General features: G+C 37.6%; 1 protein-coding gene across 1 annotated transcript; it reads left to right on the top strand.

Annotated features, from left to right (window-relative positions):
* Positions 1-7,728: 7,728 nt before the first annotated feature.
* On the top strand, positions 7,729-10,595 carry lgi2b (leucine-rich repeat LGI family, member 2b). The gene is made up of 8 exons (XM_076293197.1): positions 7,729-7,913; positions 8,159-8,230; positions 8,507-8,578; positions 8,680-8,751; positions 8,891-8,962; positions 9,090-9,259; positions 9,487-9,651; positions 9,778-10,595. The coding sequence occupies exons 1-8, from the start codon at positions 7,729-7,731 to the stop codon at positions 10,593-10,595; spliced, it is 1,626 nt and encodes a 541-aa protein (XP_076149312.1).
* Positions 10,596-18,235: the final 7,640 nt, after the last annotated feature.

Genomic DNA, 18,235 nt, shown 5'->3' on the forward strand with positions numbered 1-18,235 from the left:
TGTGTGTACATCATGTCATAAGTGTAGCCCATGTTGGAGCCTTTAGGCTAGTCACATCAAAGCACATCTGGTGCGAAACATACTGTGCAGTGTTAGAAAGCTCTGTCTCAGGCACAGGTAATAGGTCTTCCAACAGGATAATGAACCCAAAACACACTGCAAGCAACCAAGAATGGCTAAGGGGGAAAAAACTGGACTATTCTGAAGAGGCCTAGAGTATTATCAAACATTAGTGATTGCATGCAGTGTGTGATGGGATGATGCATGCATGCAGTAAGGCACCCATCAACCCTGTGAGAGAGTGGGTCATGTTGATGCAGAAGTCTCAGAGCTACTTAGCTACAGAAATTGCTTGTTGGTAATTATTGCCTTTATAAAGTGTGCTACACAACACAAGGTTAATAAGCCAACCATTGAGGTTACCATAATTTTTGTCCGTGGGATTTTCATTTGTGTTACTCAAAACCAAAGTTTGATTTGGTGATTGAATGCTGTGGCGCAGTTAGCCTACTTTTTATTTACTGCGCTATTTCAGAGAAATAGTAAAATCTAGGTCTATCTGTCTGTCTGTCTGCCTGTCCGTCGGTCCCTCCCGTATTCTTTAGTGTGAATGTAGCCTACACAAAATGGGCTATATTCAGTGATCTGTGATTTACTAGCTGTGGATAGGCTACTGCTAGACTAGAAATCTAGACGCGCCCCTAGCGGCAGCAAGGGCTAGTCTAGCAACTCTCCGTTGGCTTGTGAGCTCCAGAAATCGAAACTTAATCAGGCATTGAAATCGTGTATAGAGTCGTTTGGTGGGCTTAACATAATGATTGATGGCAGAGTTGCAACGGTTTGGCTTGAATTCCCTGCTACTTGAAAACAAATATCCTATTGCGTTCTATTGCGTGCAGAGGGAATTTGAAAGACAACAGATTATCCCTTCCCTCAGACTGAGCACTGCGAACGGTGAGTGTCCAGACCCTACATTTTAATGTGGGTCTGGCTCGCCAGGCTAGGCTACTGCGTCATCTTCTGGTGAAAGTTGGTAGTGAAGTGGTATCAGGGAACTACGTTTTTTGAGTAGCTTAGAATTAAAGGGAATGGGTGCCTATATGCTTTCACACATTTACAGCACAAATAGTTAATATTAGCCTAAGATAAAGTGTATTAAAAGTATATTTTAAACGAGTAGCCTAGTCTATCGCTGGGTGTGGATGGATGCATTGTAAGCTATGTGGACCTTAATGAGGACATAAGGCTGCTGAGCTCATGTCTGTAGTTTAGCCTGAATGTAGCATGTGATGCAGCATTATCCAGATTTCCCATGCGTTGGGAAGTGGTAACTTCTAGAAACTACTGACAGTGTTGCAGTCAACCGCAGGCTACATTAAGTCCAGCCTAATAGGCTAGGCATTTTCAAGGGCATGAGAAAAATCCGGCAAACGTAGCCTGTTTCTTAGAGCAACCAGTCAGTAGTCAACCGAGGTGAAGTTAGTTTGATATTTGATATTCGGATATTCGACAGATTTTCAAAAAAAAAATGTATGCGGCCGGTTTCACCCCGTGTTTGCAGACAATGTACAAACAGATGACCTGTCTACTTGCTCCCAGCCGACCTTAGGGACCGTCTAAAAAGTACCTTCTGAATTACCTTCATAGTCTTTTTTGTCAATAGCTTTGACATCATGTGACCTAGTGACTCCAAACCAATGCAGAATATTTATCCTATATGGGACTCATCGGGCACACCTATTTTTATAGTCACTGTATGCACACTGTATTTTATATGAATATTTTGTAAAAAAAATACATTATATCCTATATGAATGGTCCTCTTTTTTCAATACCTCCCAAGTCATGTGAACTAGTGACTCCAAACCAATGCAGAATAGTTATCCTATATAGGACTCACCGGGCACACCTCTTTTTATAGTCACTGTATGCACACTGTATTTTATATTAATATTTTAAAGAAAATACATTATTTACCATAAGAAACAGTCTCCTTTTTTCAATACCTCCCAAGCCATGCGACCTAGTGACTCCAAACCAATGCAGAATAGTTATCCTATATGGGACTCATCGGGCACACCTCTTTTTATGGTCACTGTATGCACACTGTATTTTACATTAATATTTTAAAGAAAATACATTATTTCATATAAGAAACAGTCTCCTTTTTTTCAATACCTCCCAAGCCATGTGATCTAGTGACTCCAAACCAATGCAGAATAGTTATCCTATATGGGACTCATAAGACACACCTCTTTTTATGGTCACTGTATGCACACTGTATTTTATATGAATATTTTGTAAAAAAATACATTATTTCCTATATGAATGGTCCTCTTTTTTCAATACCTCCCAAGTCATGTGACCTAGTGACTCCAAACCAATGCAGAATAGTTATCCTATATAGGACTCATCGGGCACACCTCTTTTTATAGTCACTGTATGCACACTGTATTTTATATGAATATTTTAAAGAAAATACATTATTTACCATAAGAAACAGTCTCCTTTTTTTCAATACCTCCCAAGCCATGCGACCTAGTGACTCCAAACCAATGCAGAATAGTTATCCTATATGGGACTCATCGGGCACACCTCTTTTTATGGTCACTGTATGCACACTGTATTTTACATTAATATTTTAAAGAAAATACATTATTTCATATAAGAAACAGTCTCCTTTTTTTCAATACCTCCCAAGCCATGTGATCTAGTGACTCCAAACCAATGCAGAATAGTTATCCTATATGGGACTCATCAGACACACCTCTTTTTATGGTCACTGTATGCACACTGTATTTTATATGAATATTTTGTAAAAAAATACATTATTTCCTATATGAATGGTCCTCTTTTTTCAATACCTCCCAAGTCATGTGACCTAGTGACTCCAAACCAATGCAGAATAGTTATCCTATATGGAACTCATCGGGCACACCTCTTTTTATGGTCACCGTATGCCCACTGTATTTTATATGAATATTTTGTAAAAAAAAATACATTATTTCCTATATGAATGGTCCTCTTTTTTCAATACCTCCCAAGTCATGTGACCTAGTGACTCCAAACCAATGCAACATAGTTATCCTATATGGGACTCATCGGGCACACCTCTTTTTATGGTCACTGTATGCACACTGTATTTTATATTAATATTTTAAAGAAAATACATTATTTCATATAAGAAACAGTCTCCTTTTTTTCAATACCTCCCAGGTAATGTGACCTAGGGACTCCAAACCAATGCAGAATAGTTATCCTATATAGGACTCATCGGGCACACCTCTTTTTATAGTCACTGTATGCACACTGTATTTTATATGAATATTTTAAAGAAAATACATTATTTACCATAAGAAACAGTCTCCTTTTTTTCAATACCTCCCAAGCCATGCGATCTAGTGACTCCAAACCAATGCAGAATAGTTATCCTATATGGGACTCATCGGGCACACCTCTTTTTATGGTCACTGTATGCACACTGTATTTTACATTAATATTTTAAAGAAAATACATTATTTCATATAAGAAACAGTCTCCTTTTTTTCAATACCTCCCAAGCCATGTGATCTAGTGACTCCAAACCAATGCAGAATAGTTATCCTATATGGGACTCATCAGACACACCTCTTTTTTATGGTCACTGTATGCACACTGTATTTTATATGAATATTTTGTAAAAAAAATACATTATTTCCTATATGAATGGTCCTCTTTTTTCAATACCTCCCAAGTCATGTGACCTAGTGACTCCAAACCAATGCAGAATAGTTATCCTATATAGGACTCATCGGGCACACCTCTTTTTATAGTCACTGTATGCACACTGTATTTTATATGAATATTTTAAAGAAAATACATTATTTCATATAAGAAACAGTCTCTTTTTTTTCAATACCTCCTAAGTCATGTGACCTAGGGACTCCAAACCAATGCAGAATAGTTATCCTATGTGGGACTAATAAGACACACCTCTTCTTATAGTCACTGTATGCACACTATATTTTATATGAATATTTTTAAGAAAATACATTATTTGCCATCATGAATGGTCTCCATTTTTCAATACCTTGCAAGCTTTTTTCTCGCTAGACATCACAGATCAACATAGAACTGTTCTGCTATGTGATAATAATCAGACACATGTCAATGTGAAATAATATTTTGCATAAACTATTATATTTAATTTTTTTAAAGAATCATATTTATTTCCTATGGAAAACAGCTTTTTGCTCAATAGCTGCCATATAAGGGGTCCTAGACAACACAGATCAATACAGAACTGTTCTGCTATGGGGTACTTATCAGACACACCTCAATATGAAAAATGATTTGGCATCTACTGTTATATGGAAGGTATTGAGAAAACACAGTTTCCATAGTCTACATCACTTCCCTTGCGGGGGGGGGGGGGGGGGGTATTGAAAAAGGAGACCATTCCTTATAGGAAACGATGTATTTTCTTTAAAATATTAATATAAAATAGTGTGCTTTCAATGGTTATAGGAAGAGGTGTGTCTGATTAGTCCCATATAGGGTAACTATTCTGCATTGGTTTGGAGCCACTAGGTCACATGGCTTGGGAGGTATTGAAAAAAAGGAGACTGTTTCTTATATGAAATAATGTATTTTCTTTAAAATATTCATATAAAATACAGTGTGCATACAGTGACCATAAAAAGAGGTGTGCCCGATGAGTCCCATATAGGATAACTATGTTGCATTGGTTTGGAGTCACTAGGTCACATGACTTGGGAGGTATTGAAAAAAGAGGACCATTCATATAGGAAATAATGTATTTTTTTTTACAAAATATTCATATAAAATACAGTGGGCATACAGTGACCATAAAAAGAGGTGTGCCCGATGAGTTCCATATAGGATAACTATTCTGCATTGGTTTGGAGTCACTAGGTCACATGACTTGGGAGGTATTGAAAAAAGAGGACCATTCATATAGGAAATAATGTATTTTTTTACAAAATATTCATATAAAATACAGTGTGCATACAGTGACCATAAAAAGAGGTGTGTCTGATGAGTCCTATATAGGATAATTATTCTGCATTGGTTTGGAGTCACTAGGTCACATGACCTGGGAGGTATTGAAAAAAAGGAGACTGTTTCTTATATGAAATAATGTATTTTCTTTAAAATATTCATATAAAATACAGTGTGCATACAGTGACTATAAAAAGAGGTGTGCCCGATGAGTCCTATATAGGATAACTATTCTGCATTGGTTTGGAGTCACTAGGTCACATGACTTGGGAGGTATTGAAAAAAGACGACCATTCATATAGGAAATAATGTGTTTTTTTTTACAAAATATTCATATAGAATACAGTGTGCATACAATGACTATAAAAAGAGGTGTGTCTGATGAGTCCCATATAGGATAACTATTCTGCATTGGTTTGGAGTCACTAGGTCACATGACTTGGGAGGTATTGAAAAAAGAGGACCATTCATATAAAAAATAATGTATTTTTTTACAAAATATTCATATAAAATACAGTGTGCATACAGTGACTATAAAAAGAGGTGTGTCTGATGAGTCCCATATAGGATAACTATTCTGCATTGGTTTGGAGCCACTAGGTCACATGGCTTGGGAGGTATTGAAAAAAAGGAGACTGTTTCTTATATGAAATAATGTATTTTCTTTAAAATATTAATGTAAAAAACAGTGTGCATACAGTGATCATAAAAAGAGGTGTGCCCAATGAGTCCCATATAGGATAACAATTCTGCATTGGTTTGGAGTCACTAGGTCACATGACCTGGGAGGTATTGAAAAAAAGGAGACTGTTTCTTATATGAAATAATGTATTTTCTTTAAAATATTCATATAAAATACAGTGTGCATACAGTGACTATAAAAAGAGGTGTGTCTGATGAGTCCTATATAGGATAATTATTCTGCATTGGTTTGGAGTCACTAGGTCACATGACCTGGGAGGTATTGAAAAAAAGGAGACTGTTTCTTATATGAAATAATGTATTTTCTTTAAAATATTAATATAAAATACAGTGTGCATACAGTGACCATAAAAAGAGGTGTGCCCGATGAGTCCCATATAGGATAACTATGTTGCATTGGTTTGGAGTCACTAGGTCACATGACTTGGGAGGTATTGAAAAAAGAGGACCATTCATATAGGAAATAATGTGTTTTTTTTTACAAAATATTCATATAGAATACAGTGTGTATACAATGACTATAAAAAGAGGTGTGTCTGATGAGTCCCATATAGGATAACTATTCTGCATTGGTTTGGAGTCACTAGGTCACATGACTTGGGAGGTATTGAAAAAAGAGGACCATTCATATAAAAAATAATGTATTTTTTTACAAAATATTCATATAAAATACAGTGTGCATACAGTGACTATAAAAAGAGGTGTGTCTGATGAGTCCCATATAGGATAACTATTCTGCATTGGTTTGGAGCAACTAGGTCACATGGCTTGGGAGGTATTGAAAAAAAGGAGACTGTTTCTTATATGAAATAATGTATTTTCTTTAAAATATTAATGTAAAAAACAGTGTGCATACAGTGATCATAAAAAGAGGTGTGCCCGATGAGTCCCATATAGGATAACAATTCTGCATTGGTTTGGAGTCACTAGGTCACATGACCTGGGAGGTATTGAAAAAAAGGAGACTGTTTCTTATATGAAATAATGTATTTTCTTTAAAATATTCATATAAAATACAGTGTGCATACAGTGACTATAAAAAGAGGTGTGTCTGATGAGTCCTATATCGGATAATTATTCTGCATTGGTTTGGAGTCACTAGGTCACATGACCTGGGAGGTATTGAAAAAAAGGAGACTGTTTCTTATATGAAATAATGTATTTTCTTTAAAATATTCATATAAAATACAGTGTGCATACAGTGACTATAAAAAGAGGTGTGTCTGATGAGTCCCATATAGGATAACAATTCTGCATTGGTTTGGAGTCACTAGGTCACATGACCTGGGAGGTATTGAAAAAAGGAGACTGTTTCTTATATGAAATAATGTATTTTCTTTAAAATATTCATATAAAATACAGTGTGCATACAGTGACTATAAAAAGAGGTGTGTCTGATGAGTCCCATATAGGATAACTATTTTGAATTGGTTTGGAGTCACTAGGTCACATGATGTCAAAGCTATTGACAAAAAAGACTATGAAGGTAATTCAGAATGTACTTTTTAGACGGTCCCTATGGTCGGCTGGGAGCAAGTAGACAGGTCATCTGTTTGTACATTGTCTGCAAACACGGGGTGAAACCGGCCGCATATTTTTTTTTTTGAATATCTGTCGAATATCCGAATATCAAATATCAAACTAACTTCACCTCGGTCAGTAGTCAATCCTACTAAATAAAACTAAACCATTATTTGGCACTTATGCTAGCCTACTTTCTCAATTCAATATTTGTTGACGAATTAGCAAGCCGTCGCAGTAGCCCACTTCTTGTTGACGTTGTCGTTGGTAGCCTATTAGACTTTCTTTCTTCACTCCTAATAACATGAATTCAGTGATGCTAAGGCCACCCTCCCACCCATGCACCATCACTAATGAGGTAATCGCAAATAACTGCAGCCGAAGCTGCTTAGGTCAGACATCCCGTATAGGTGCAGCAACATTCCACTGTGCGCAACGGGACAAAGCAACCTCGCTCTGTTCCTCGTGTAGAGAGGTGTAAAAGAAGCGCATTACGACATTGAAATGTTACCAGGCATCATTATCCGTAAATCCCTGTGGATAACTTTTACGTTGCTCAGTTTATCTCAGCCGTCACTTTTTAAAAGGGTTTTCAAATGTCCTTCCGGATGCACCTGCTCCAAAGACTCCATTATTTGCGTCGGGTCGTCTATCATTCCGCGTACGATTCCTAATGACATTAATTCGCTGTAAGTACATGCTGATATTGTCCTGAATGAACTAGGCTACTAAACGTTTAATTTATCAATTTCCTACTGTTATTATTATGACCTTTCATGTAGCCTAACCTTTGTGAGCCTATTTTTATGGTACCCTAATATGTGTACATAGCCTATATGCCTTCATTTTTATATATCTTAGCTTACTTGAATTAGTAAAAATAATGTAATTATTATAATTATTATTAGGCTATTATTATTTCTGCCTTTTACAGGAGTATTGTAAATGGAAGCTTTCCAGAAATCAAGGAGGCAATGTTTGCCCTCATGCCATCACTGCAGTTACTGTAAGAGACTGCCATGCAGTTTTCTCTTCATTCATGCATTAGACTCTGTGTTACATTTTTTACCATTCTAATATCCACAATTCAATGTATAGGTTGCTTGCATAGTTTATGTAAACAATGTGTTCCAACATAAAGCAGATCATTATAGATTTTTCTCACAATATGGAATTGTGTGTATGGCATGAAGTTATTTGTGCGTGTCAGTGTCTTCCAAATCATGACACATAAAATATATACAACCTGTTAACACATTATACATTTATCCTTCCCAATAAGGCTACTCAATTCTAATTCACTCTCAGCCATTAAAGATGATGCTTTTTCTGGGCTTCCACATCTGGAGTATTTGTGAGTCTTTTTTTTTCTTCCACACATGCTACCAAATGGAACACAGAGAGAACAAAGCAAAATATACACATAATATTTCATATAGTTCATATTTTTTCCAGATTTATTGAAGGCAACCAAATCGAGACAATTACCAAAAATGCCCTAAGGGGTCTTCGTGATGTTACCCACCTGTGAGTTATTACTTTTACTAATACACACACACACACACACATGTACACACTCACACTCAGAAACACATCAGTGCACACAGATGTCAACATCCACTGTGAATCTCACTTTTCATTCTGCTTTTATTGGTGGCTCTAATAGGTCACTTGCCAGCAACAACATGAAATCACTCCCAAAGAACCTATTCTTTGGTCTGGACTCTCTCTTAGAGTTGTGAGTATTTTGTTTTTTTGATGATTTTGTCATAAACACAACTGGTTTTGCTAAACACAACTGGAGTTATTTCTCAATTCACAATTATTAACAGCCTCATGCTTCTGCACCCTGATTGTTTTGGCAGGGATCTGCGTGGTAACGTGTTTGAGTGTGACTGTCGGGCCAAGTGGCTAATAGACTGGTTGAAGCAATCCAATGCCACAGTGTCTGATGTCTATTGTGCGGGGCCAGGAGATAGGAAAGGCATGCGTCTCAAAGATGTACCTGACCAGCAGAAGGAGTGTCTTTCCACTGGTAATCAGAATGTCAGCAGATTATATAGTCACACTGCGATTAGTATTCTGTGATGGGTATTTAACAGATTATTTATTTATTTATTTATTTATTTTCATTTCAGTTGATTTTTCATTTCAGTTCAATTTGACATAACGGTATTCAAAACAAAAATTAGGACTTGGCTGAAGTTGTATTTTGGAATGTTTTGTCATTTTTTTTCTGTTTGTCTCCATTATGCATATCAGACTTTGTCCTTCATCAGACCCTGGCAACACCATCCATGTCAGCTGACATCTTCTCCTATAAAGAAGACATATATGTGGCAATGGCTGTGCCAAACTCAGACAGCTGTGTCATTATGGAGTGGGATCACATTGAAATAAATTTCAGGCCTTTTGACACTATTACAGGTTTGTTTTGGACTATGCTATATACTTTGTAAAAGCTTTCACACTAAAATTGTGTAACTGTAATGAATGAGTGAACCTTTTATAAATAACAATACTAACTTTCCTTCTGTATTCTGGTGGCTACAGGGCGTTCCATTGTTGGGTGCAGATCGGTTGTGATTGACGACCAGGCCTTTGTTATTGTCTCTCAGCTTTTTGATGGTTCCCACATCCACAAATTTGAACCACAGCAGAATAAGTTCACAAAATTTCAAGTTGTTGAAGCATCCAACATCTCTAAACCCAATGACCTTGAAGTCTTTCAAATTGGTGATGAGTGGTTCTTTTTGGTTGTTGATAGTTCTAAAGCTGGCTTATCAACACTCTACAAATGGAATGACACTGGATTCTACCCTTACCAGTTTCTTCATGAGTGGTTCCGTGACACTGATGCAGAGTTTATTGATATAGATGGCAAGGGACACCTCATCCTGGCAAGCCGATCACAAGCTCCAGTTATCTACCAATGGAACAAGAGTACCCAGAAATTTGCTTTACTTACTGATATCCCCAATATGGATGATATTGTTACAGTGAAGTCGTTTCATATAAATGGGGACTTGTATCTGGCCATGGCCTGTTATATTGGGGACTCAAAGGTCCTCCAGTGGACTGGCAAACAGTTTGTTGAAGTCCAAGCATTCCCATCTCGAGGAGCCATGGTTCTGCAGCCCTTCAAGTTTAGGGACCAACACTTCCTTGTTCTAGGAAGTGACTATTCTTTCTCATTGGTGTACAGGTGGGATGAGAAGAACAAACACTTTATCAAGTTTCGGGAGGTATATGTGCAATGGCCACGTTCTTTCACCAGTCTTTCAACTGATCAAAGGGATTTTCTTTTGGCCACCAGCTTTAAAGGCAAAACCAAAGTGTTTGAGCATGTCACAGTTGACAATAGCTTATAAGTCCAAAAATGCTTCTAATAATACAAGCTTATGAACCAATATGGTTCATAAGATCATTGTTTATATTATGTACAATGCATTTGTCTGACATAAGCATTTCTTTTTAAAGGTGTAATAGTTTTTTTTATGTTAGGAAGGAGGATTGTAGATATATATATATATATATATATATATATATATATATATATATATATATATATATATATATATATATACTACCGGTCAAAAGTTTGGGGTCCCTTTTCTACTTTCTATTCTACTCTATTATAGACAGAATACCAGCTGAGATCAGTTGCATGTTTTTATTTAATCAGCGCAGCAGTTTTCAGATTACATTATGTGCTTAAATAATTGCAAAATGGTTCTCGACTGTTGTAGAAAGAAATGGCTATATATTATCAGCAACCATTCATCCAATGTTCCAGAACATAATGTAATCTGAAAAATGCTGCCCTGAAAACAATGCAACTGATCTCCGCTGGTATTCTGTCTATAATGGAGTGGAATGAAAAATGTTAAGTGACCCCAAACCTTTGACCGGCATAGTGTATATATATGAATTACTTTTAAAAGTTCAGGTTATATTAATTTCAAATGTTCTGGGAAGTTGTGAATAAGTGCATTCAAAAGCCTGAATGGGATGATTGGATGATATGCATGTACTGTAATGATGAAGGGCAGAGTAAAGAGAGGAGAGGATGGCTAATCCTGTCTGTAGGCCACATCATAAATGGCTTTACTTTCAGGCTAAATCTAAAATAGTCTTCATATTTGATTACAAAAATGGCCACCTAATGTACCTTTTGCTTATTTTGAAGAGTTGAACTTCACAAATTACTTAATTGAGTAATGTCAACAAGCAATACTTCCCTAAACCTTAAAATGGCTTTACTCAGACCAGCTATACTGATGCTTTTTGATTATCAGAGCTTCCATACCCATTTAGAGCATGCATGGACAGCATGCTGTATGTAATGATAACAGAGCTTATTCATGGGATATAACCGCTAGAATGTCAGATGATACTATCACATATATGCTAAACTCCAATTACAGATTATGTTACATTACATAAAAACATATCACACTTTGGGCCCTATCATGACATTCTAAAGTGCATCGTCACTCGTCAAAAGTCTATTCAAATTTAGTAGGATGTCCAGTTCACATTGGGAGGGGTTTCGTTCTCAAAAGTGGAGCGCATGGCGTAACAAGGTGTTCCTAGGTCTTTTAATCAGTCATATGGGTGTGTTTGGGGCGTAACATCATTTTAAACCAATGAGAATGACATCTGTCATTCCCTTTAACGGCGCAACGCGCGATATGTCAAATAAATGCATCGGTATTTTGGCATTCAACGGCGCATTTGAAGGAGGCTGCTTGCGAGACCGTATGGAATAATTCTTAAACCATGCTTTACTAAAACCTAGCATAGCCTTCACGCATTTGCACTAGTCTATTATTTGAACTCATTGGCAAAGTGAAACTAACTTCACCAAGGAGTCAGTCAACGACAAGACAGTTATATGCAGTTACTTTCACTATTGACTGACAATGGGTTACCATCGAAAACATAGGCTGGAAAAAGCAACACTTACCCTAATGTTGCTCAAATGACTGAATAAAACAACATTTATCCTGCAGAGGAGTTGCTTATATCTCGTGACAGTGCGTCTTCAGCTGTGCTCCATACGTGTCTCTCGCCTCTCCCCTAATCACTTTTAACCGTCATTACCAATTTGCAAATGATGGTGAATAACATCATGAGATGTACAGTATTTCGTAATATCTTTATTCTAATTATGTTTCCCATTGTAATCATGCAATTTAATGCTTTGCATGGACGTGCGCTGGTGTGCGTTCATGAATGATAGAAGGATGGTGCGTGCACCTGCCAATATGACTGTTGACATGCGCTCTTAAAATAGCATATGAACAACTCGCCATTGACTTCTGACCAGGTTTAGGTGGTGTATGATAGCGATTTTTAGACAATGCGCGAGTCCCCTCCCTAGGTTGTTAATTGCCACACCCCTGGGCGCAATGCTTAAAAAATAAACGTGCAAAATACCGAATTCAACTTTCCGCGGGTGAATAACGAGTATTACGCCATGCGCTGGTGACCCAAAATACAGCCCTTTATGTTTATGTGTGGGTGATGCTGTGATATACATGACAAAAATCTAAAATGTTGAATTGGTAGAAAATAGCCACCACTATTTTGGTTAATATGTATGCCTAAATAGTCCCTACTTAATATTTACTGCTAAAATCTCAGGAAAAGAAAACCAGACATCCTGGTTTCATTTTGTTTTATTGAACCGATGAAAATGTCCTCCTATAACATATATTAATGCTGTGATGTGAGAATGATATATTTGTTGTCATATTGTAAGGAATGATCAGCATTTAAAATAGCATTGATGTTGCAGTGAGCATATAGCCCTTTAATTCTGAGTTATTGTCTTTGCTGATATCATGCAGTTAAGCAATAGAATGAGATTGCTCTTGATGCACAGATGTTAAAATGCATAAAGAGTCAAGCTGAATTATTATACACAGTGGCAAACCATATATAACCACATAATAAAAGTTGCAATCTGTACTACAAATCTTTTGCACTCTCTGCTTGAAAAGTCACATTGATTTCATACTGTATTTTGTGAAAGTAAAGCTGTAGGTAATCCTCATCTGTGTATTATTTTGCTATATCTATAGAATGTTTACATGTGTACTATACCTTATAGGGCCTGTGAGAAATATTTTCCTTAATAATTAATGTTTCAATTAATGTTAATGTTTCTTTTATGTTTCAGAAAGAATTCTTTACACAAAGTAGGCCTGCATTAGCATGGACGGATTATGAACTTTCGGGCCCCTGGGCCCAGATGTATTAAGGGCCCCCCCACTAATTGTCGCATATGTGTGTGTGTGGGGGGGGGGGTTGGGGGTCCTTTCCCAGACATTTTTTAATTTGTTTGATTTGATTTCCTGTATTCTGGTGCATTTTGGGGATGGCCAATACTAATCAATCAGATTCATAGCCTACATCCTGATTTGTTGATATTGAGGCAATGATTCCATGCAAAGGCTTGGGCTTCAGGGCCCCCTGACCTCTTGGGCCCCTGGGCCTGGGCCCGATAGGCCCGTGCAGTAATCCATCCCAGTGCATTAGTGTGTGAGGGAGAGAACACTTTAAACACTAATGCAGCATGGGAAGCTCTTAAGGTTGATGTACGTCTATACCTAACTACTCAAAGGGGAAGTGCTCTACACTGATGGATTTAAAGAGGATTCATCAGCATGATGTTTCCCCTGCAACAGCACTTTCAATAGGCCTAGTTAGGTAGATGCAGGTATTCCACTTGTGTTGCTTTGGGAATAGAATGTTTTGCTTTTCTGCAACCATATTGCACAAAACTGTCCACAGAAGTGTACCTGGGCCTTTGACGTTCCATCTGACCCGCTCAATGGCCAATCAAATTATATAATGCCTGTGGCAATTTCTCATTATAGGTTCAAACTTATAATGTAAAGATTCTTTAATTGACAAAGTATGATTGTACAATATATGCAATCAATGTGGCGCAAATGAGGCTAGAGGCGGTGGATTCATTCATCAAAAGTGCAGCAACCAGACTATGGGCTAAGCCCCGAATGTTTTCAACTGCTATAGGCGACACCCCTGTCTATTGCGTTTCAAGACAGCCTTGCTGCATTGGATTTCATAAGGATGAATTGTTAAATTGTTACAATGTAATTATATGTATCTTTATTTAGCATGTTTGTTTTCTCCATATATGCTCATGCTGTGTTCCCCAAGTGGTAGGCCAGGTCTCAGCTGCTACAATTAGTTTGTTTTTTTTGTCTGCCCCGCCTGGCTCGAATGTCAGACTCCGCCTATGCTGGCACGGTCTTCGTGACATGAAGCCAGCAACATTCACTTCTCTAACATTTAACTTTATAACTTTAAGATAGGCCTAATATGACGTGTAGGCTAGTGTGAGATGTATACTTCCCCATCGATAATGTGTGAATTGCCATGAACAAATCATCCACGATGCACTAACAAGGCTGGTTATAATGAATCAAACTTTCCGAGAACCAAGACACGATAAACTAAGATAAACTAACTATACTTTTCCATCGATAAAATTTCCATGAACATAATCATCTAGTTTATGCACTAGAAAGGCTTATGTGATTGGTTGATTACTAGAACTTGCCGAGAACCTAGCGAACGGTTTGACTCGTGTGGTGTGGCAGCCACGGTTATGAGGCCCGGAGAACCTAGCGAACTGTTTGACTCATTTGGCAGCCACGGTTATGAGGCCCAGAGCCATACAGGCTTATCATAGTTTGACTACCACTAGAGGCGCTAATACGCGATAAGATGAAAGAGTAGCGACGAGAACACTCGAGCACAGCCAATCAAGCTAGTGTTGCTGTATGTGAAAACGAATGATGTTAGGAACACTGAGTCGGTTTACTGACGTTTGGCACTCGATTCTCCCGGCTCAGTGACACGAACCGGGTTAATTAACCGACACATCGGTCAGTTCGTCAACACTAGCTGGTGGTGGAAACCCGGCCGCTGTGGTCGTGTTCCAAGGTCGTCAGAGAGTTCGCGCTCTCTAGGGATGACATCCTCGAAAGACGGCAGCATCGACATCGGCGTCGAGCTGGGAACTTCTTGCCAGCCGCGGACACGCACGACATCAACCGGGGCCACTTCCGCCAGCGTTGTCAGCTCTCGTCGGCTATGCAGGGCTGGCCCCGCTGGTCACCTGCCGGAAGGTCCTCCACTTTCCACAGTGGCGAGCTCAGCGAGCTGGCTAGTCCTTAAAAGGACAATTGCATTTGCTGAGTTTTGCCGCCATCTTACTGGTCTGGTCTTCAGCCTTCTTCTCCATCTTGATCTGGCGTGGATCTTTGCGCCCCTGGAGGGGCCCATCCCACTTCTGACACCAATGTAGCGATCTCACCCACAGACAAGAATCACCTTTGGCCAAGACGGCCATTTATTAGAACAAGTATCAATGCAAACACAGACAGAGTCAGATAACTACATAGGGCAACACAGGGGTAGTCTCAGCCGCACGTAACACACAATAAGGGTTTACCACACACATCAACACGGGGATAACAAATGAGGTACAACCAAAGAGACTAACACGCTAACAAATACACAACATGGTGAACGCTGATGGTAATTTTGATACCATAGATTTAATAGAGACCCAGTCAGACCAATAGTATGAAAAATCAGGAACAGAGTTTATTTACAATGATGCGCATCAAGGGAGAGACAGCATGACTTCACCTAAAGATCCATCAGCTGCTCTAACTAGACAAGGAAATAGTTAGGGTTTAAGTATCATCCCATCCCACGTGGACTACACTGAATCAGACTCTGATTAGTGGCAACCTGGCAATCCGGAGCAGATAGCTACTGACACAGCTAAATACAGTCACACAGAGATATACACAGGGACAATACAGATATCATACAGTCATAACCCTAACATAATTTCCTAACCCTAGGAAATACATAGAATCATACTTTTAGTATCAAAGTGACCTACTAATGAGAAATGCAGAACATTAAACCACATATTGGAATATTGGACATAATGCAGAACATTAAACCACACATTGGAATATTGGACATAATGTTCTATTCCACTTTCTCTCAGTCCCCCTTTTTCAGCCTTTATGGCTGGAACATTTCATCAAATATTGCCACTATATAAAATATAAACGATTATACAATTGTATCATTAAAGTTAGTCAGATCAAAATAAGCAGGTACATGACTAGATTCATGATTTAACTGATTTATTCATAATTCATGAAAAATAGCTACACATGATTGGTGTACAATAACAACCACAGTAAATCAAAAACAAACCATCATGACAATCCGAACAAGAGCTAGTAAACAAAAAAGAATTTATATATATTTAATATATTTGGTCAATCCCCCTAAACTATCCAAACTCGTCTATATCATTTTTATATCAGGTTGGGTTAATCCCATTGGTGTACCACCTTTTCAGATTATCAACCGATTTAGAGGCATCAGGACCTAAATCGCATATATATAAAAATAATAAGTTCTGAATCCAATACTCTCAAGTCCCCCTTTAAAAGACTTGAAGCTTTTGAAACAATAGCACACATCTGATTGAATCAGAATGAGCCTACTAATTAACTGAAAGTAATGCAGTAAGTCTCTTTACCATGTGTACCATGTTTACCATGTGTCTAGGCAAAGCTGAATATAAAACCAAAACACATAAGAAATGTCTCTCAACAATTCTCAAATAGAACCCAGTAAAGGAAATGAATGAAATGAAACATGGTTACATGTATAAAAGTGGCCCTGACTGTCTTGCTTTCTCACAGGGTGTGAAGAAAAGTTTACATACCACAGAGTACCAGTGATAAAAACAATAACCAAACAGTTCAAGGGGGAAAAAGAAACAGTAGACAAAAGAAAAAAGAGTAGTGTCTGTAAGGCTCCCCCTTTTGACCATTGATTGCACCTGAAACAAAACACAGAGATACACATATCTGGGCCCAAGGCCCCAGTAGTGCTTCCTAAGTTTCAGCTAACATTATTTAAAAAGATTTCAATTGCAATACTGCTATGGTCAGTCACCAAATTAGTAAATAGCAATGAAATATAAATTCACATGATCATGATCTTCATGGATACTCTTTTTGTGTGCCTCATATCAAGAATTGTTTATCATACAGCAAAGCTAATTATCTGAACCTTTTTCCACATTGTTTAAAGCAGGCTTAAAGGAATGTTTTAAAGAACTTGGTTAGAACCTTATTCTGAACATATTCTGAATATCTGAAACAAATGAAAAGTTGTGTTTTATTTTATTTTATTTTATTTTATTGCTGTATCCAAAATAATTGTAAATGATATGGTCTAGTATGTATGTCATCATACCATATTATCATCTTGACACTGGTTTGCATAGCTGTAAAACAGTTGTAAAACCTTTTCAATGTCAATGATGAGGGGAAAAAAATAATACCAATATAACAACTGCAGTGGGTGTGTTGTTAATAAACATATGAACCTATTAGTTCAATATTAGTTCAGTGTAGTGAATTCAACATCAACAACCTCTCATCTTCCATGAAAGAAAAAGCTATCTTTAATCATAACTTGATACACTGCAAGAGCTAGCTGTCTATTATCAGACTACTCTTAATCAGACTCCCCCTTATGATCTGCAGCAAGGCTGCAAGATTATCCCCTTAGCTAAAATGTTGTCGCCTATAACACTGTGTCCTATTAAGAGATATGTGCGTCATAGCATCAACAATTTGATAAATTCACTGCTGTTGGAAGAAGATCATGCAAGACTCCTCTCACCCCAACTCCAGTCTCTTTTCCCTGCTTAAATCGGGCAGGCGGCTGCGTTGTCTCAACACAAGGACTGAGAGACTGAGATTGAGTTTTTATCCACAGGCAGTGAGACTGCTCAACTCAGCGCATTTTAAATAAGTTTTTCTTCTCCCAAAGACAGATGTTTTTAACTTGCATTATTTATTTATTTATTTATTTATTTATTTATATATTGCTTTTATTTACTGTATATATATATATATATATA

The sequence above is a fragment of the Alosa pseudoharengus genome, unplaced genomic scaffold, assembly GCF_046254945.1.
Source record: "Alosa pseudoharengus isolate Yale_2024_CS ecotype anadromous, Long Island Sound unplaced genomic scaffold, YU_APseudo_1.1 YU_APseudo_1.1_scf_2, whole genome shotgun sequence".
NCBI lineage: Eukaryota > Metazoa > Chordata > Actinopteri > Clupeiformes > Clupeidae > Alosa > Alosa pseudoharengus.